Source organism: Microtus oregoni, unplaced genomic scaffold, assembly GCF_018167655.1.
Source record: "Microtus oregoni isolate MIOR12 unplaced genomic scaffold, Mior012 000016F_ref0000370, whole genome shotgun sequence".
NCBI lineage: Eukaryota > Metazoa > Chordata > Mammalia > Rodentia > Cricetidae > Microtus > Microtus oregoni.
Window position 1 is genome coordinate 35,260,431 of NW_024543075.1, and position 20,622 is coordinate 35,281,052.

General features: G+C 42.5%; 1 protein-coding gene across 1 annotated transcript; it reads right to left on the reverse strand.

The window, feature by feature from the left end:
- Positions 1 to 1,833: 1,833 nt before the first annotated feature.
- Wee1 (WEE1 G2 checkpoint kinase) lies at positions 1,834 to 20,355 on the reverse strand. The gene is made up of 11 exons (XM_041667099.1): positions 19,498 to 20,355; positions 18,026 to 18,231; positions 16,243 to 16,303; positions 15,945 to 16,117; positions 15,464 to 15,585; positions 12,226 to 12,372; positions 9,003 to 9,098; positions 8,127 to 8,212; positions 7,510 to 7,680; positions 6,651 to 6,796; positions 1,834 to 3,155 (listed from the first exon to the last, which is right to left on the reverse strand). The coding sequence occupies exons 1-11, from the start codon at positions 20,071 to 20,073 to the stop codon at positions 2,999 to 3,001; spliced, it is 1,941 nt and encodes a 646-aa protein (XP_041523033.1). The 5' UTR covers positions 20,074 to 20,355; the 3' UTR covers positions 1,834 to 2,998.
- Between the last annotated feature and the right edge of the window lie 267 nt (positions 20,356 to 20,622).

Genomic DNA, 20,622 nt, shown 5'->3' on the forward strand with positions numbered 1-20,622 from the left:
AAAAAAAAAAAAAAAAGAAAAAGCCTTATGCTGAATCTAAGCACAACTTTTGGCGACTTTGAGATGGTTTAGGATTTCCCTTTGTACAGCAAATATTAGATTGTTTAATACTTAAGCTAACACTGTTCAAAGAATGTGAAATATTACCACAAATCTTAATGAAAAACTCAAATATTTCTTTAAAGCTAGTGCACTAGAAAAATGTACCTTAGAAACTTAAAAGCAACCAAAACAGATACCAAATATTTCACCTTTCTTTGCTCTGAGACAGTCTCTGTGTAGTCCTGGCTGGCATAGAAGTCACTATATAGACCAGGCTGGTGTCAAACTCACAAAGACCCACCTGCCTCTGCCTGTGTTGGGTTTAAAGGAGCTGGGACAACTATGCCTGGCCTATCCATTTTTTAGACCTTTCTTCTGTTGAGACAAAGTCTTGCTAAATAAATAGCCAGTCTGTCTCGCAACTTGTAGCAATCCTATTGCTTCAGCCTTCAAGGGATTCTGTTCCAGGCTGAGCCATCTCCTCTGCTTCCTCAGTCTTTCCAGGCCATCCACCTCTCACAGCTGTTTGCTTACTTTCTTACAGATTAGCATGGAGCTCACTGTGGGACCCAAGCAGGCCTTGAACTAAAAGCAGTCTTCCCCCGGTTACCCTCCTGAGAGGAACTCACGCCTAAACTACCACATCCAGCTCTGAATTTAGTTTAGGATGCCATAAGGCCAGGCACAATAACAAATACTGCTAACTCAGCACTGAGGCTAAGAAGAGTCCTGAGTTTAAGGACAGTCTGAATGACAAAACAAAGCCCTGTCTAAAAGAATCAAAACCAAACAAATTACATCATTAGGGATAGGGAGGTGGCTCGGTGAGTCAGTGGAAGAACCTGCACTTCACATGCATTCACCTCAACACTCTCACAAAATAAGGTTTTGGGTTTTTTTTTCCCCCAGCCAGGTATCTCTGTACAGTCCTGGCTGTCCTGGATCTTACTCTGTAGACCAGACTAGCCTTGAGCTCAGAGATCCACCTGCCTCTGACTCCCAAATGCTGGGATTAAAGGTGTGCACCACCACTGCCCAGCCACAATAAGTATTTGTAAAAATATCAAGAACAGCTGGAGAGATGGCTGAGCAGTTAAGAGCATTTGCTGCACTTGCACAGGACCATGTTCCATTTCCAGCACCAACATTAGGTAGCTTACAATCACCTGTTGGATCTGATGCCCTCTTCTGATCTGGTATACATACAGACAGACAAAACATGCATACAAATAAAATCTTTAAAATAAATGGCATTGGGTGTTTAGGAGTGATTAGCAAGGAAAAGGTGGCCCTGGGTTGTCTTGTGTGCAAACACACACACAAGCCAGCCTCTTAAAACTATAAGCTTTCCTCAGTCTAGTTAAAAAGCTATGAATTATATGTATTTTATCTACTTAACCTTTCTAAATTATACCTCATTTCTAGTGTCACATGCAAAGATATACAATATGCTTAAATATATTATTACACTAATAAACACTCAAAACTTTCATGAAATCTCAAGATATAACTATGCACTAAAGCACACCATTAAAGAGTCAGTAAGCTCCACATCCTATCAAATTAAGAATTACGAGTTTTAAGTTCAGCACTGGGATGGAGGTGAGAGGGAGTTAAGTTTCAGGCCACCGTGGGTTACAAGGTGAGAACCTATTTCAAAGAGCCAGCAACTAGGAACAAAGCATACTCCTCTGTTCTTAGCACTTTATACATTATATCCTATATTTTGCAATGCAGCAGTGAGGGGATATAAAATAGAAAACAGGCACCAGGAAGATTTAGACAAGTAAGGTAAGCACAGAGTGACTTTTAATACACCAGTCAATATTAATAAAACACAAGTCAAACAGACAAGTGCAAATATTTTTCAGACCAATGTTAATAGGAAAACAAATGAGACATTTTTTTTTCCTTTTGGAGGGCAACATCTAATATTAGCCAAACCTTGTTAGTCAAATGGCTAACCAAATGTAAAATGTATTTTGTGTAAAATTTGGAATAATCAGAAGTCATTCTGGCATTTCAAACAGCTATGTACAGTATTACCAAGATCAGTTTATATACACAAACATTGAAGAGAAGCTGGGCAAAACATTTAAAAATAGGCTAACTATACAACCAAGTACAAGACTTGACAGAAGGAAACACGTTTTAAAGAGGACATTATAAGAAAAAAATTACAAAACCAGTAACAATTATACTACATTAATACAGCGTTCAAACATGGAGGGACAGGTGCACTTTTTCAGTGCACTAGCTTGAAAGTCCAAAGAACAAAAGGCAAGCTGCTCTTCAGGAAGAGCAGCTCCACATTTCACATAATTGTTTTGAAAGAGAGCCTATTAACAACAATGATTGTTTAATGCTAGTCTTACAGCAAGAGGAAACTAAAATAGCAGCAAATTCACAAGGCAAGGCTTCCACAGAATGACCATCCCATGTACACACAATGCCTAAAGTGCTCCCAGTTGGATATACAAGTATAATTCACAATAGAAAAAAGAAACGTAAGACTGACACAGGTACATCGGAGGCTGAGTAGTAGTACTGAGTCTCTGAGCAGTTCTCTTTTTGAAGGGAGAGGATGTTCGTAGTAAGGGCCTTGAGTCCTTTCTAAGGGTCCCAGCTAGGAAAGATACCTTCCATCACACTGCAATAGTGAATGATACGCAGCACCCAACACAGTGGTTAACCCTGCAAAAGCTGGTGGAACATCCAACAGTGACTGAAATCCTACATGAAACAGACGGGAAGATGAGACAAAAGCCTGACATAGCCAAGTCAGAATATAGCTCTCAACTGTAATTCACATAAGTCCTAAAAGGCATTTCAGGAACATTACTGCTACCAATGGACAAAGTAAATTGCAAAGCAAATTCTAGCAGTGATTTAACCTAGCTTCCTCTTGTCACAGTTTTTTTTTTTTTTGGAGGGGGCAGTGGGGAGTGTGAGCAGTTCAGTATATAGTAAGGCTGACAGAGCGGTTCATTTTCTTTCCAATAAGTCGAGAAGCTCTATTACTCTGGGTGGTGGACCTAGTGGCCATCCGATCCGTGAAGAGTGCTCGTTCCTCAGCTGCAACTTTGGCTGCCATCTGGGCTTTCTTGAGTTCTCTAAAAAAATAAGAAAGGAAGCAATACATTTTATTTACCTACTGTATTAATCTTATACAAAGAGTCTTAGAGGCCAAATACAAACTGAATTGTTGTGCTGGCCAGTTTTATGACAACCTGACATAAGCTAGGGTCAGACAGAAGGGAGCCTCAAGTGAGAAAATGCTTCTACAAGATCAGGCTGTAGGCAAGCCTGTTTCTTAATTAGTGATTGGTGTGGAAGGACCCAGCCTGTTGTGAGTGATGCTTCCTTGGGCTAGTGGGGTGGCAGCACACACCCTTAGTCCTAGCACTTCAGAGGCAGAAGCAAGTGTCTATGTGTGTGTTCAAAGCCAGCCTGGTCTACAAAACAATTTCCAGGACAGCCAGGACTGTTAGACAGAGAAACCCTGACTTGAAAAAAATAAACAAAAAAAGCAGACTTAGTAAGCCATGAGAAGCAAACCAGAAAGCAATACTCCTGCCATTTTGAGTTCCTGCTTGGCTTCCCTCAATGAACAATGGATATGTAAGTCAAACAAACCCTTTTCTTCCCAAGTTGTTTTGGTCATGGTGCTTCATCATAGTAATAGTAATGCTAACTAGGACAATTGTCATATACTATCAATTATTTTGAGATGCACTTGAGAAACAAAAATATAACAGAGCTTTAGCTTATATACTCAAATTTATGACTTGTGCTTTTAGCATTAAACTATAAAGACATTAGCAAGAATTTTGGGTCTTAAATAATTTCAAATTACATTTCAATTTATATCAAAGGACAAAATTTAAATTTAGAATCTAAGTATAAAATTCTTATTTAACATAAAACCTCTTCAAGTTAAAAGTCAAAATGACAGCAAATTGAATTAGAAGGTGTTCAAGGTCAGCCTCTTCTATAGTAACTTTGAGGTAAGTTAGGGACATGAGAGTTCCATTTCAAAAAAGAAACATGCTGCCGGGCGATGGTGGCGCACGCCTTTAATCCCAGCACTCGGGAGGCAGAGGCAGGCGGATCTCTGTGAGTTTGAGACCAGCCTGGTCTACAGAGCTAGTTCCAGGACAGGAACCAAAACCACAGAGAAACCCTTCATCAAAAAAAAAAAAAAAAAGAAAGAAAGAAACATGCCTACAATCCCAGCACTAAGGGGTGAGGTTGGGGGTATAGAGGGAAGAGGATGAGGAATTCAAGGCTAACCTTGGCTACATACTGAGTTTGAGACTAGCCTAGACTATAGGACTATATGATGAATTACTACCTCAAAAAATAAAGAGGACAAAGGGTATAGCTTAATGCTACAGAATTTGCCTAACATAGGCAAAGGCTTGTGTTCAATCCCTAGCCCTGATGTGCAAATGTCATTATATGGTATGACACATCTGGGCTGGTGATAAGGCTCAGTGGTGAGGATACCTGCCACCAGGTCTCACACCCTGAGTTTTGATCACCAGAATCCACATGGTAGAAAGATCAATACATGTCATGCGTATACACATACACAAAATAATGAAATCTAATTTAAAAAAAATAAGCATGAGGACCCCCAGCACCCACACAGAAAGCAGGGTAAGACTGAAGATTTAGCTCAGTGGTAGAGCCTCAGCTATGGGGGTGAGAAGCAGTGTAAGTGTGATTGCACATGCCTGTAATCTCAGAGCTGTGAGGCAGACAGGAGAATCCTGATTGCCTAGACAGCCTAGAAGTCTATATGGGCTGGCATGCTCCAGGTTCATGAGAAACCCTACTTCAAAAATTAAGTCTTTTATAGTGATGCATGCATGCATTTAATAGCAGAGGCAGAGAGAGGCAGAAGGAGGTAGATCTCTGAGTTGAGGCCAGACCTTACTCTTCATCAAGACAGGAATTCTCTGTGTAGCCCAGGCTGGCCTCAACTCAATTAAAAAAAAATGTAGCAACATAATTGACATTAATTTCACAGTTTCATCAACAGGCTGAAGAAAATGCTGTAGGAAAACATTAATGTTGGTAAGAGTCTGGGAGAAATATCTTACAGGTTGATTCAGCTTCTACCATGATTTAGAGCTTTGAGAAAGCATGAAAACTGAATACAGAATATCACAAACCCAGGAAACAACAGCTCTACCACTGGGCCTTCTCTTTCTTTACGTCGCATAGCATTCTCCCCAGGCCTGGTGCTCACTGGGCTAAGTACTCTTAATACTAAGTACCCACCTTTTTTTGGGGGGGGGAGGGGTTGAGACAGGGTTTCTCTAACTCTGGCTGTTCTGGAACTCACTTTGTAGATCAGGCTGGTCTTGAACTCAAAGATTTGCCTGCCTCTGCCTCCCAAGTGCTAGGATTAAAGTCACGCACTGGCTGGCTAAGTCCCCACCTTTTCAGACAGGGTCTCATTTTGCAATCCTTGCTGACTGTGACCTCGCTCTGTAGATTAGCCTGGCCTCTAACTCACAGAGCTCTTCCAGCCTCTGCCCTACCTCCCAAGTGCTGGGATTAAAGCGTGCCCCACCACTCACTGATCCTTTACTTTCTGAGACAGGTTCTCACCAACTTGCCCAGGCTGAGGCTCAACACTGTTGAAAAATTTGAACTTGAGATCCTGCTGCCTCTGCCTTCACACAGCTGGGATCACAGGTCTATGTCACCACACCCAACTTAGCCTTAATACTTATCATGTGTCTAGTTGTACAGTACACACTTGTGCAAGTGCATACAGAGGCCAGAGGTCAACATCACATGTCTTCCTCAATTGATATCCAAAATCTTCAATGTTTGCAACATAAAGCTTTTTAAAATTATTTATGTGTATGGGTGATTGTTTCATATGCATGTATGTCCATGACTCATGAGTGCGCCAAGGAGACCAGGAGAGGGCAATGGGTCCCCTGGGACTGAAATCACAAACACCTGTGAGTCTCCAATGCGGTGCTGGGAATTGAACCTCAGTCCTATGGAAGGACAGTCAGTACTCTTAATTGCTGAGTCATCTATTTCTCCAGCCCTCTTTCACTGAATCTAGAGTTTGATGGTTCAGCTGGGCTGGTAAGGACCAACCTGTTTCTGCTTCTTCAGTGCTGAGATTACAGACACAAGCCTCTACGCCCAGCTTTTTTTTTAAAATATTTATTTATTTATTATGTATACAATATTCTGTCTGTATGCCTGAAGACCAGAAGAGGGCGCCAGACCTCTTTTACAGATGGTTGTGAGCCACCATGTGGTTGCTGGGAATTGAACTCAGGACCTTTGGAAGAGCAGGCAATGCTCTTAACCTCTGAGCCATCTCTCCAGCCCTACGCCCAGCTTTTTACGAATGGGTTGGTAACAAACTTTTTACAATCTCAGGTTCTCATGTTTATGTGAGAAAACCTTACCAACTGAGTCACAATGCCCAAACCCCACTTAAAGTACATAATTGCAAAGTTTGACAAAAACCCTAAAGGATCTCTCAGAATTTGAGAATCAATGAGAATTAAATTTAAAAAATTTAAAAAATTAAAAAAAACCAATAACAACAAAAAAAATCTACTTACTTCTGCAAAAGAGAATTTTTGAATTTCTCAGCATTCAATTCTATTCGTAATTGCTCTGCGCTCTTTCTAGATGCAGACAGCAACGCTGAATGCTTCACCAGCACCATCGCTGAAGGCCTTTTCTCTGGATCAGGATGAATCATAACCTGAGAAACAAAAGCAAAATTGTGATTAAAAACTACTACTTATAGCTGAGCATGGAGGCACGTGCCTTTAATCCTAGCACTGGGAGGCAGAGGCAGGTGTATCTCTGAGTTCAAGGCTAGCCTAGTCTACAGAGTTGCAGGACAGCCATGGCAACACAGAGAAATGAGAAACTCTGTCTTGGAAAACAAAACAAAAAAATAAATCTACCACTTATGGCCAGGTGCATGCCCTTAGGTCCCAGTACTCAGCAAGCACAGGCAGACAGACCTGAGTTTGAGGCTAGCCTGGTCTATATAGTTCCCAGGATGAGCTACAGACACCCTGTCTCTAGAAAACCCAACCAAACAAGAAAGACTACTACTTAGAACAATCCTTTTCTATACTATGAACATATATTACTCTCATTGGTTAGTAAAAAGCTAACAAGCTGGTAGCTGGGCAGGAAGTTAGGCGGGAAAGCTAAACTGAGAATGATGGAAAGAAGGAGGGTGGAGTCGAGAGAGATGCTAGTGGCACTCCAGGAAGCAAGACACATGTAGAAGAGAGGTAAAATCATGAGTCACATGGCAATACACAGATTAATAGAAATGGGTTAATTTAAATGTAAGAGTTAGCTAGTAACAAGCCTGAGCTACTGATAGAGAATTTGAGAAATATTAAGCCTCTGAGTCTCTGGTGGTAGGGATAGGAAACGTCTGGCTACAACACTCACTTTTAGCAACTCTGTCAACTCCTGGGAAAGCACTTGTGGAATCCTGGGTAATCGACCCTGCCTGATTTCATGCCACTGGTCTCCATTTCGGGGTAGGGGTTCAGCACCAGCAGCACATACAACTGTGAGAGCAAGAGCAAAAATATCTGCTTTCGGTAGATGGCTATAGTTCTGTAAAATTTAAAAGAAAAAAAATTAGTGGTCAAAATAAAATATTGTACACAATGATGGTCTAGGTAAAATCACATTAAAAACCTTTCAATGCCACATTTAAGCATCTATTCAGGAAATAAGCTGCTAAATTTAGGAGGATGCTGACTTTTTTTTAAATTACAAATAATAAACTGGGGTAGGGGTTAAGAACATATCTAAAAATAGATGCTGCTTTTATCAGGTGCCCAATGACATACTCTGAAGCAAGTATCCTGCCCGCTGGAGATGCATATGCAGACAATGTGTATGGAGAGAAGAGCAAGAAGACTAAACAATTAGACGTCATGTGGCACAGTATGTCATAATCTACCTTTCATTTCCTCAGTAAATACAACATAATCATTCTTCTGACAACTGCCTAAGTGGGACAAAGCAAGTACTGTAAACAAAGGAAAAATAATTACCTCTTGTAAAACTTCATTTGCTAGAAAACGACTATCACCTTCTTCAACTTGTGGACTAGAGATTCTTGTCACATGCCCAAGATCACCTAGACGGTTTAGAAAAGTACAATAGCTCAGTCAGCAGAGTACTCACCCAGCATGCACAAGGCCCTGGCTTGGTATCTGTAACCACACAAACCAGGCATGGTAACAGATGCCTGTAATCCTAGGACTCGGGGTAGATGCTATCCAGGCTACACAGCAAGTTCAAGGAAGCATACTGAGATGCATGTAATGCTGTTTCAAAGTATATAAATATGGACTGGAGAGATGATAGCTCACCAGATAAGAGCACTTGCTCTTGTCAAGAACCAACATTCAGTTCCCAGCATGCACATAGTAAGTAGCTCAAAACTACTTGTTACTTGAGTCTCTGGGAATGCTTCTTCTGGCCTCCTTGGGCACTAAGCATATACATGATGCATTTATATTAAGGCAAACACTCAAAAAGAGGATTATGGAGATGGCTCAGTGGAGAAGGGTACTTATCAAGAGTAAGGAGCAGAGTTCAGATTCCCAGAACCCATGTAAAAGCCAACACAGGAGCACATGTCTGCAAACCCAGAACTACCTTGAGATGGGAAGCGGACACAAGAAAATCCTATGAACTCACAGGCCAGCTAGTCCGGAATCCAAAACAGGGTACAACAAACAAAAGACCCCAACATGAAACAAGATGGAACGTGCGGACTAACACCTAAGCCTGTCCTAACATTCATACGTGCTCTGTTGCACATGCGTGCCCACCATGTCCACACTACACTTACACACAACCAACCCCCCAACCCCTCTTAACTTTAACATAACAGTTATCACAACAGTTAACAAAAGTTTTACCTATTTTAAACATAACTTTGTTGGATATCCAGTCATCTTCATCTCCTTCTTCAGAGACAGCATTCGGGATTGAGGTTCGAGATATGAAAATATTACCTGTTGAATAACAATATTAACAAACAAGGCCAAATATAAAAACCACCAATAAAGCCAGGCATGGTGGTATACATCTTTAATCCCAGAACTCAGGAGGCAGAGGCTGTGGATCTCAGAGAGTTCAAGGTCAAGCCTAGTTTACAAATCAAGTCCCAGGACAGACAGATCTGTTACACAGAGGAAATCCTATCTCGTAAAGAAACACACACACACACAAGATTTAAAAAAAATTAAAATCCATAAAGTTAGTGAGATGGCTCAGTGGGTACTTGCTACCAAGCCTGACAACCTGAGTTCAATCCTCAGAAACCGCATGGTGCGAGGGAAAAAAAAAAAAAAAAAAATCACAGAAAAAAAACCATCCATCCAGAAAATCTTAAAAACGCCTATTTTTTTCGAACCCAATCTTAGTGAGAATAACAACCTCAAGGGATAAAGATGAGGCTCTACACCTGGGTAATATATATATATATATATATATATATATGTATGTATGTAATATATATGTTTTGGTTTACAGAGACAGGGTTTCCTGTGTAACTTTGAAGCCTAACCTAGAACTCACTCTGTAGATGGGGCTGGCTATGAACTCAGAGATCTGCCAGCCTCACCTTCCTGGGTGCTGGCATTAAAGGTATATGTCACGACCACACAGTAGGGAATATATTTTTTTAATTTAGCAATGACCTCTAAACATTTGGGAGTCACTGCCAAGACCCTTTTTGCTTATATATTAATCTTTAGTATTCTATTAACTTAGAAATAATATAAAACTAATAGTAATTCAATGCTGAGAAAAAAAGGACCCACTAATCTTATATTTTAGATTTATTCATTTTATTTTATGCATGATTGGTTTTGCCGGCATGTATGTATATGTACCATGTGTGGTCATTGACCATGGAGGTCAAAACAAGGCATCGCTTCCTGTGCAAATGGAGTTATGGACGGTTGTGAACCACCAGGTGGGTGCTGGGTTCTTTCCAAGAACAAGAGCTCTTAAACTGCCAAAGGATCTCTCTCCAGCCACAATTTTAATCTGATGTTATCAGGCTGGAAAAGAAGGATGGGTCATTTAGCTACCATCCAGTACCTACATCCCAATACTGTTTATGGCTTATTTCCTGCTACAAACAATACTTCTTTTTCTTAAAAATCACCTCATAACTGACTTAAGTCTGAATGGCATATTTGTTTTTCGGTATGTGGGTGTATGACATATGGGTATGTGGGCTAGAGATTAATGTCAAGTCTTAATCCATCCTTTTCATCTTACTTTATGAGATAAGGTCTTTCACTGAACCTGAAACTTTTAGTTTTGGCTATACTGGCTGGCCATCGAGTTCCCAGAACCCACCAGTCTCTGTCCTCATCTCATTCCTATGTGGGGTTACAGATGCAAACTTCTGCACTCAGCTTTTACACAGGTGTTAAAGATCTGAACTTTGGTCCTCATGATTGCACAGCAAGCACTTTTTACCCACTGAACCATTTCTCCAGACCAGTGTATTTCATTTTAATAGATTTATCAATATTACATTGATTTTAGTATAGCATAATTATTACTCATCTGTGAAGTTTCACTTTATAGGACAATATATTCATGGTGATATTTGTAATTTTGAATTTTTTCAACCTCAGTACCACAAACCACCCCAACAAAAATCCTTTATGTCCCTTAGTATTTCTAGCCTTTGAACCTTGTCATACAAAGGTTCATTGTATTTGCTGCTTAATATAAGATACAGCAGTACTGCCTAACCTTATAGTCTGATCTCATACCTATATCCAAACATTTCTTCCTTCCTTTTTTTTTTTTGAGATAGAGGTTTACTTGTTCAGTCGTGGCTAGCCTGGACTATATAAACCAAGCTTGGCTTCCAAATCCCAGAGATTCTCCTGCCTCTGCTCTAAAGTACTGGTATAAAAAGTGTGCACACTATACTTGTTTTTTTAACGCCTTTAAAAAAAATAACTTTAGTCAGGTGAAAGTAATTTAACTGTAACTCACAAGTTGTATAAAGCTACTTAAATTTTATCAAATCAACATGTTTTTAATAAAAACAAATTTTTTAATCTGTAAAATCCAAAATAAAGGAACTTGTCAGGATATAGAGATGGATCAATGGTTAAAAGTCCTTACTGTGCCAGGCTTTAATTCAGGACTCGCGAAGCAGAGGTAGACAGATCTCAGTGAGTTCGAGGCCAGCCTGGTCTACAGAGATAGTTATAGGACAGCTAGGGCAATTACAGAGAGAAACCTTGTTTGAAAAACCAAGAGTTTTTATTTACTGCTATATTGTAGATAACTGGGATTCGGTGTTAGCACCTACAAAGTGGCTCACAAATGCCTCAGTTCCAGGTTATCCAACATGCTTGTCTAGCCTCCAAGACTAATTTAAATTTAAACTAAATTAAAAATTAGTTGCCCACCCTGCCCAGACAGGGTTTGTGTAAAAGCCCTGACAGTCTTGCAACTTACTGTGTAGACCAGGCTGGCTTCAAACTCAGAGAGATCCACCTGCCTCTGCTTCTTGAGTGCTGGGATTAAAGGTGTGTGCACCATACCAGCTAACTAGTTTGTTTTTGTTGTTGCTGTATAAGAAAAGCACCTTGCCTGCAATAATTAGTTTGAATTTATCAGCCCTTCTAACTTCCAATTTACAGGAACTATAAGATAGAAACTAAAAATACAAGAAAGCAATTGGTTAAACAGAGAAGTTTATCTGTAGGGTTAAGCGTGTCATTTTAAAGTAGAGGGGCTGGAGAAATGGTTCAGTGGTTAAGAGCACTGGCAGTTCTTCCAGGGAACCAGGTTCAATTCCTAGCACGCACATGGCAGCTTACATCTGTCTGTAAATACAGTTCAGGACTTCTGAGACCCTCACAGGCATACACGCAGGCAAAACACCAATGAACAGCAGATGATAATCAGACACACAGTATGGTATCTACCAGTTTAAATGAATCAACTATGAAATATTTAGGCCTGTTGGGGGCTGGGGGTGGGGGTGGTCTAGTCTTCCCATCATAAATCAATACTAGTATTTTCATATTGCTACAATGAAGTAATTTATTTCCAATACCCAGGTTCCAAACAGCACAGCCAAATATTTGGAATACTTACTAGGTTTTATATCCATGTGAACCAAAGACATTGAGTGTATGTATCTCAAGCCCCGGCCAACTTGCAAAAGCAGATCCTTCAGCTCTCCTTCGGTAAAGTAACTCATGATTCTGTAGTTCTCACTTATAGCATCAGCTAAACTCCCACCTAACAAAGACAGCAAAAATTAACATTTTTTTCATTTTCCCCTTATTTACAAAAAAACCTTTTTTCCCTTCTCTCTATATGGAACAACTGCAATTCTCCACCAAGAAAATTACATTTTATAGAATCCCCCTCTTCAACTTGCTCGGGATATCAACTTTTATTTATTGTTTTAGTATAAAATATACTAACAAATATAGAAAATAGAATTTAACACTAGGCCTGGTGATGTAGTAAGTAACATAATACCAGCTATCTGGGAATCTAAGGCAGGAGGATCATGAGTTTGAGGCCAGCTGTGGCTACAAAATGAGTTTCAAGGGTAGCCTTGGCAACTCAGAAGACAGTCTTCAAATGTAAAAAGGATTCAATGCCTAATGAACATGGATAGGTCCTAGGTTAAATCCTCAGCGCCAAGGGGGAAAAAAAATTTAAACTTTCTTTTAACTTATTAACTTCAACAACCAATTCAGTTCACTTTCTCAGAGTAAACCAGCAGTTTCTCTTTCTGAGGGGGAAACCTCTGGAGTGGAACAAGAGCAGGGGATGGTGGTGCATACCTTTAATCTTAGCACTTTGGAGGTAGGGGCAGGCAGATATCTGTGATTTTGAGGCCAGCCTGGTCTACACAGCAGGTTACATAGGCAGAGATAGTGAGAACCTAACTCTAAATAAACTAAGAAACTGATTAAATAAGGAAAGGTCTTTACTACCTATATGACTTAGTGATTCATAAACTACTAGACTGCTAGTTATTTATGAAGATGAACAAGAATAAACCTTACCATCAAGTGTTTCTAAAACTTCTATTTCTTTCTTTTTTTTTTTTAAAAAGACAGGTCTCTATGTAGCCCTCCTGGCTGGCCACAAACTCAAAGATCCATCTGCCTCTGACTCCCAAGTACTAGAATACCACCACCACACTCAGCTACATCTCCTTTTGTCTTTTTGGTTTTTTGAGACAAGATTTATGTGTGCAACAGCCTTGGCTGTCCTGGAACTTGCTTTATAGATTAAGCTAGCCTTGAATTCAGAGATCTTCCTGCCTCCCGAGTGCCAAGATTAAAAGTGTGCACAACCACACCCAGCTACATTTATCTTTTAAACAAAGATTTATACACACACACACACACATGTATACATATATGTGTGTGTGTATGTATGTATGTATGTATGTATAAGTCAATGCTCTTATGTGTGTACATCTGGAAGGTAGAAAAGGGTCTTGGTGTCTTCCCACACATTTGAGCAAGTCTCTCGCTGCTGATTCACTGTCTCAGCTATACTACAAACCAGTTAAGTCCCAGTGCTGCTTCTGTCTCTGCCTCCCTGGGAGCTGGGGGGGGAGGGGAAGGGGGGTCTGAGGCAAATTCAGCAATTCTAACTTTTATGTAGATGCTGGAATTTATACTCTAGTTCTTATAATTGCACAGCAAGCATTCTTACCCACTGGGCCCCCTCTGGGGGCTCCCCAAACAATACATTTCTTTAATCTTTATGGAAACAACTTGAAAATGGAAACAACCCAAAGGTGTGGGCTCAGCCCGGTGGTGCACACCTTTGATCTCAGCACCCAGGAGGCAGAGGAAGGCTGACCTCTGTAAGTTCAAGGACATCTTGGGCTACACAGAGAAACCCTGCCTCAAAAAAAAAAAAAAAAAAAACAAAAAAAAAAAAAAGAAAAAAAAGGAAAAAGAACATAACTTACTTAATACAGATGTATTAATGAATTCTAGCTTTAAACTAGACTGGACAGATGGTGGATAAAGCAGGATTTCAGAATGGCTTCAAGAAATGGCTAAATTTAGATGAATGGAGTCATTGTCCTTTTATGAGAAACCAACATCAATGTTAGAAGCTCACAAAATGCAAAAGCTAAATGCAGTGAAATTCGTTGAAAACAACTTTATTATTTGAATGCATATCCCAAAGTTCAGGTATTGAAATCTGGGCCCTAGTAAACAGTAAATAGAGAGCTGTACCTTCAAGAAGGGATTAATGTGAAATTAAGTCTGGTCTCCTGGTACTAGTCTCCTGGAATATCTTAAGATCAAGGTCTGCCTTGGCTAGAGTCCTAGCTAACTGCTTAGTGATACCAGTCACAGCACAACGCACACAAAGAACTGACGACACAGCTCAGAGGCAGGGCACGGAGAGCCGTCGAGGAGCTCTCAGTCAAACCCTAGCACCACAAAAGGACTGCCATGAAATTTGCCATTGAAAAATAAAAGAGCCAGGGGTGGTACCACATGCATTTAATCCCAGCACCCAGGAAGGCCAGTTTAGTCTGCATATATAGAGCTTCATCCAAGAATATACAGTGAAACCCTACATTCTACATGCAAAGATACGGCATGAAGGACCACCTCAGATGTTCACGTCTTGTTCTTAGACTTCCCTTCCTCCAAAACAGAGAAACAAATTTATTATAATCGCCTCATCTCACTGTATTATTTTTGTACAGCCGAAGAGAATAGACTAAGATAATCTTTCCTGTGTGCTGTGTGCTCAGAAATAACAAAATATACAATATGGGAAGGCATACTAGGATGCTGTCTTCTCATGAAGCTCAGCACTGAGTAACAAGCATATAAATAGATCAAGTTCTCCTACTGAGGTATGTTAACAGATGTCACAGAGGGGCTAAGGCTTCCAACTTGAAATTCATGTTACTCTTCTGGATGAAAGATGAGAAAGGGAGTCAGGTGAGGTAGTGCATGTCTTTAATCTCCACTTTGGGTATGCAGAAGCATGAGAATCTCTGTGAGTTCCAAGCCAGCTAGGGTTACATAGCAAGACCCTATCTTAAAAATATCACACACAGACACAAGAGAAAGGGAACCAGAAAGATCATAATAAATATTCCCATGGTGCTTCTTTCTTTCTTTTTGGTTTTCGAGATAGGGTTTCTCTTTACCTGTGGAGCCTGTCCTGGAACTCGTTCCGTAGGCCAGGCTGGCTTCGAATTCACTGAGATCTGCCTGTCTCTGCCTCCCTTGGAGTGCTGGGATTGATAAAAGGTGTGCGCCACTATTGCCTGGCAGTGTTTATTTTTTAAACTCAAAAGTTTATGAATGAACATGACATCACTTACCATTACAATATTCATTTTGTATAAGCATATGGTCATCTTCTGCCCACGCAGAGAAATAGCGAACCACATGGGTATGCTGCCCAAGCACAGCATGAGCATATACTTCTCTCAAAGCATTCTGCCTAGAAGAAAAATATTAACAGAGCGTTAAACCATTTCTACTCAGGACTAAATCAAATCACCTGAAGCACCATAAAGTAAATATGACCTTTTAAACTATCATTATGCTAAAAGGTGTCTTATTTAACAGAACTAAGAATTATGGAAACTGGCATAGTAGTACACACTGTAACCAACAGGGAAATTGAGGCAGGAGAAGGGGAGTTAAAATTATCAGCATACAATGAGCTCACCAAGGCTAGCCTAATCTACATAAGATCTAGTCTTAATAAAAGCATTAGGTATTTGGTTACCTAGAACTTTAATGTTTATCAATAACAAAGGAGACAAAATACAAAAGACAGAAATGATTAATACGTACTCATCAACAGAGCCAGCCAATGGTTTTTTTGATCGCTTAATGGCATAAATGCATCCATCTAGCCTCTTCACACATTTAAACACAGAACCAAATTCTCCAGAACCAATTTTCTCGACCTCATGAAATTCAGTTTCATACCGCGACTTCATATTGCTTTCAGTAATTGTAATTCTCTGTGATATAGAAGGATATCCATTTATAATACAAAGATATAAAATTAAAAAATTATTCTACCCTAGGTTCTACTGTTTATATGACATGCAGACATATACTAACTAAATTATAAAAAGCTATTTACTTTAGCAGGTCTTGTTTCATCTTCAAATTCATAATCACTGGCTTCCATGTCTTCAGAGGAACTAAAAAAAAGAATTAAATGTTATCAGAACATACATCAATTTAAGATTAACTTTACATAACTATAGAATGAAATAGATATTTTAATGGATAGAAAAAAAATGTAGCATGATTAATAAAAACCCAGAGACAGATATTGGGGTTCAACTTGAAGACCAGAAAAGCAAAGCAGTCAGCTACTGGCTCTTACCTCTACCTCAGTCTAAAAATGACATTCCAGAAATGCTCAGAATGAGACTGAGCCTGAAACCTGTGCCCTCCCATCTTAAATTTATCCTCTCTAGTGCTGGGATTAAAGGTATGCAACCACCACTGCCCAGTTTCTATGGCAAACTACAGTGGCTACTGGGATTAAAGGTGTGCTACCACTGCCTGGTCTGTATGGCTGATCAGTGCAGCTGTTTTACTCTCTGATCTTCAGACAAGCTTTATTTGTTAAAACACAAATGATATATCACTACAAAAAAAAAAAAGAAAGCATATAGTTAATTTTATAACCCTAAAATTTGACTCATCTGATTAAAAAAACAACAACCCCAGCTGGGCAGTGGTGATACATGCCATTAATCCCAGCACTCAGGAGACAGAGGCAAGTGGATCTCTGTGAGTTCGAGACCAGCCTGGTCTACAGAGCTAGTTCCAGGACAGGCTCCAAAGCCACAGAGAAACCCTGTCTTGAAAAACAAAAAAAAACAAAAAAAAAAAAGATAGCTCAGAGCAGCAGTTCTCAACCTATGGTTCGAGATCCCTTTGGGGTAATGTAAAATACACATTAGATACTTACATTTACATTAGATTCATAACAGTAGCAAAATTAGTTATGACATAGCAATGAAAATAATTTTATGGCAGCATTAGCAAGGTTGAAAACCACTGGCTCAGAGGGTAAAGGTTCTAGTCACCTCTTGACACCCGAGTTCAAGCCTGGGGACCACACATTGGAAGGAGAATCAAGTCCCTAAAGTCAACCTCCACACACACAAAATAAATACGTGTAATAATAACAATTCTCTCAAATTACTTGAAATTAGATGTCTGACAAGAAATCTAGGCTTGGGGTTGGAGACACCTCATCGGACCCAGATTCAATTCCCAGCACCCACCTGTCTGTAACTCCAGTTACAGGGGACCCAACATCCTCACACATGCACATGCAGGCAAAACAGCAATACACATTAAAATAATTAATGAATTAACACTCTAGTTTTTTTTTTTTCAATGCAGGGTTGCTCTGTGTAGTGGATGTCTTGGAAATCACATTGTAGACCAGACTGGCCTTGTACTCAAGAGATCCATCCACCTGCCTCTACAGAAAAGCTTGGACTAAAGGCATGCACCACCAATGCCTGGTCTAGGCCTTTTGGATATAAGAGTTTTTGCAGGTAGGAGCATTGCACGCAGGCCCAGGGCCTAAAGAGGTCAGAAGGAGCAATGGACCCCCTGGAGACAGAGTTACAGCCATTTTTAAGCCATCACTCAGGTGCCTGAGAACTGAACCCCAAGAACAGCAAGAGCTCTCAACAGCTAAGCCATCTCCCCAGGAATTGAGGTTTCCTATTCTTTTCCTTACTCCAGTTCTTCCCTCCATCCATCCCTCTCCTGAGAGCTGGGCGCTAATGTTCATTAGTGAAGCCTTTCAGAGCAGAAACACGCACTCAGTACAAACTGAACAGTACATAGAACCCCGCTTAGGTGTACAGAAGACCCAAACTGTAAAGACTTACTCATTAAAATATGCTCTCTTTCTCCCGCGACACTGTCCTGAGGAATGGAGTAATACAGGATCCGGAGTAAAAGGATTAATATTCACTTGAGGAGTTTGCCGGGTGTCGAATTCTCTTCTTCCTGATTTTTCTGTGTTCATGAATAGAGAACTACCCCGGAGTTTAACAGAGCTGGAATCAATTACTCGAGCTTTGGAAAGCAAACTCTATGAAAAGAAAAACAATCTTCAGGACACAGCCTTCAACTGGCCTTTCTAGGTGGCTGATGTAGCCGAAAGCATCACATAGTGAAGGACAGGTCCCACTAACCGACTTGGGGAAAGAAAAGAACAAGGGAGGGGCAATATACGAGCCTTCCGCACATTTCAAGTAAAATAAACAGTGGCTGACTTAGGGGTCAGGTTGCACACTATCTGTAAAAGATAGCAAAGTAAAAACCGGAACCAAGTCCTTAAAAGGAACATTTATAGCGACTAAAACTAACTTCATATCAGTGGCTAAAAATTAACAAGCTCTTTCAACATTCTAAAAATAAAAGCGATCGGTCTGAAAAAGTCCCTACATCCACCTCAAGAGGGCTTTGGAAGGCGGCCTCACTGGACTCCTCCCACTACTATAAGAACCACGCCTTCGGCAAGTCCGCTAATGAAGTAGCAACGCTCCAAAAAACACGTATTCTCGAGAGTTATGACTAAGGGTGCGTGGAAATCTGCAAACGCCGACTCCCTTTCCGTGTTAAACTTAAGGGGCGTGTTTGTCTTAATTTCTGTGTGTGTGTGTCTTCTCAAGTGTTACTAGTGATAGTGTACACGTACACGGGCTATTCCGGAGGGGTGCTGACCACACACTTCTCTAAGACACCTTCATTTTAACACATAGGCCAACAAACCCTCAGAGCAAACCCCAGGGTAAACACAAAGCTTCGCTAATACTAAGTCCCGAAAGACAATCAAAAGCTACCAGGAGTGTTCATGACTCTGCGGCTGTAAACGCAGAGAACTCCCAGAGGGCAACACGAAACCAGAAGTACAGGAGGAGAAAAACCCCTCTAATAAGTCTAACTCCTTCTACCCGGGCTCCCCAAATTACAGGCCCGACCACCGGGTTTAAATGGCACCATATGGCTCGTAGTGCCAGGTGGCCCGCCCCAAACCGGCAGTCTCGCACACCGCGCCACCGGGGCCACCTCCTCAGCCACCTGGACGGCGGGGACCAGCCCCTTTGTAAGATGAAGAAGTTACAGCCCAGGCCCATTGTTCAGTTACATAATCTTAACCGACAACCTCTGGGCAGAGCCAAAAAGAGGGGCTGCCAACTTTTTTTTTTTGGTGGCGGCGCAGGACGAGAGGGGTGCGGCGAGGCGGTTATGTAACCGAACCCCAACAGCGGCGCGCTCGGCTGCAGCGCCGCGGTTTTGTTGTTATTTGCTTTTTTAAGGGCCCCGAAACCGGGTGTCCCGGGTCCCCGCGTACCTTGGGCGTGTGCGGCGTGTCGAACAGTCGTAGTTTGCGGAACGTCTTGTGCGGCGGGGTGCTGGGATAGCCGGGCAGCGGCGAGCAGCGGCCATCCATGGCCCGCGGCGACCCACAGCCCCGCGGGGACGCATCCCCCCGGCCGCCGCAGTGCACCGGCGAAAACGAGGTGCCCAGAAAGTAGGCGGTGGCCGGTGACTTGACGGGGGACGACGAGCCGAACCCCTCCTCCTCCCAGGAGTCGCCCTCGGTGCCGGCGCCCGCCGCCTCCGCGCCCCCGCCGGCGCCCCCCAGCAGCAGATCGTCCTCCAGCTCCCCGGGGCTGCTGGGCTCGGCGCCGGGCGAGCGGCGGCGCTCGGCCTCGGCTTCGGCGGGGCTGCGCGCGGAGGGCAGCGGCGAATCGGGTTCCTGGAAGGCCGAGTCCTCCCCGGTGCTGTGGCCGCTGCCTTCCTCCTCCTCCTCCTCCTCTTCCTCTTCACAGTCGCTGCCCGGTGCGAAGATGAGTTTCTGCCGCAGGCTGCAGGCGGCCGCGGCGCGGCGGGTGGGCGGCGGCTGCTGTCGGCTCAGGAAGCTCATCTCCCGGCTGCAGTCCCGGCGGAGCACGGGAGAGCGGAGGACGGGCGAACACAGGCCGGCGGTGTCCAGGTCGCGGCTGGCACAGGGGGCGGATCCGCCACGTGCGATCGGGCGCGCCGGGCTCAGGCTGCAGCAGGCCTGCTCGGTGGCTGCGGCGGTACCCGGGGCGGCGGCTCCGAGGCGCTCCAAGCTCCCAACGCCGCGACGGCGACGGCTGCGGCGCGGACAGCCCAGTGGACACTGACCGGTCCAGGTAGCAGGCAAAGGTCTCCGCAAGTTCGGCCGCAAGTTCGCGTTCCGCAGCTTCCCGCGACCGTTAACCACGTGACGGCCCAGCCCACCAATCCCCGCCCAGCCCGGGGTTTGAAAAAACAGGGGAGGCGCGACGTAGCCCGCGGGGGCGGGCCCAGCTACGCGATTTTGGCGCGAAATCGCTGGCCCCGGAGCCGCGGCGCGCCGCCAGTCCTGGGCGGGTCGCGGCGTCGCGGACCAATCAGCGAGCCCGGACTGCACAGACGCCCGTCTGCGTTCTCCGCCCGGGGGAGCGGA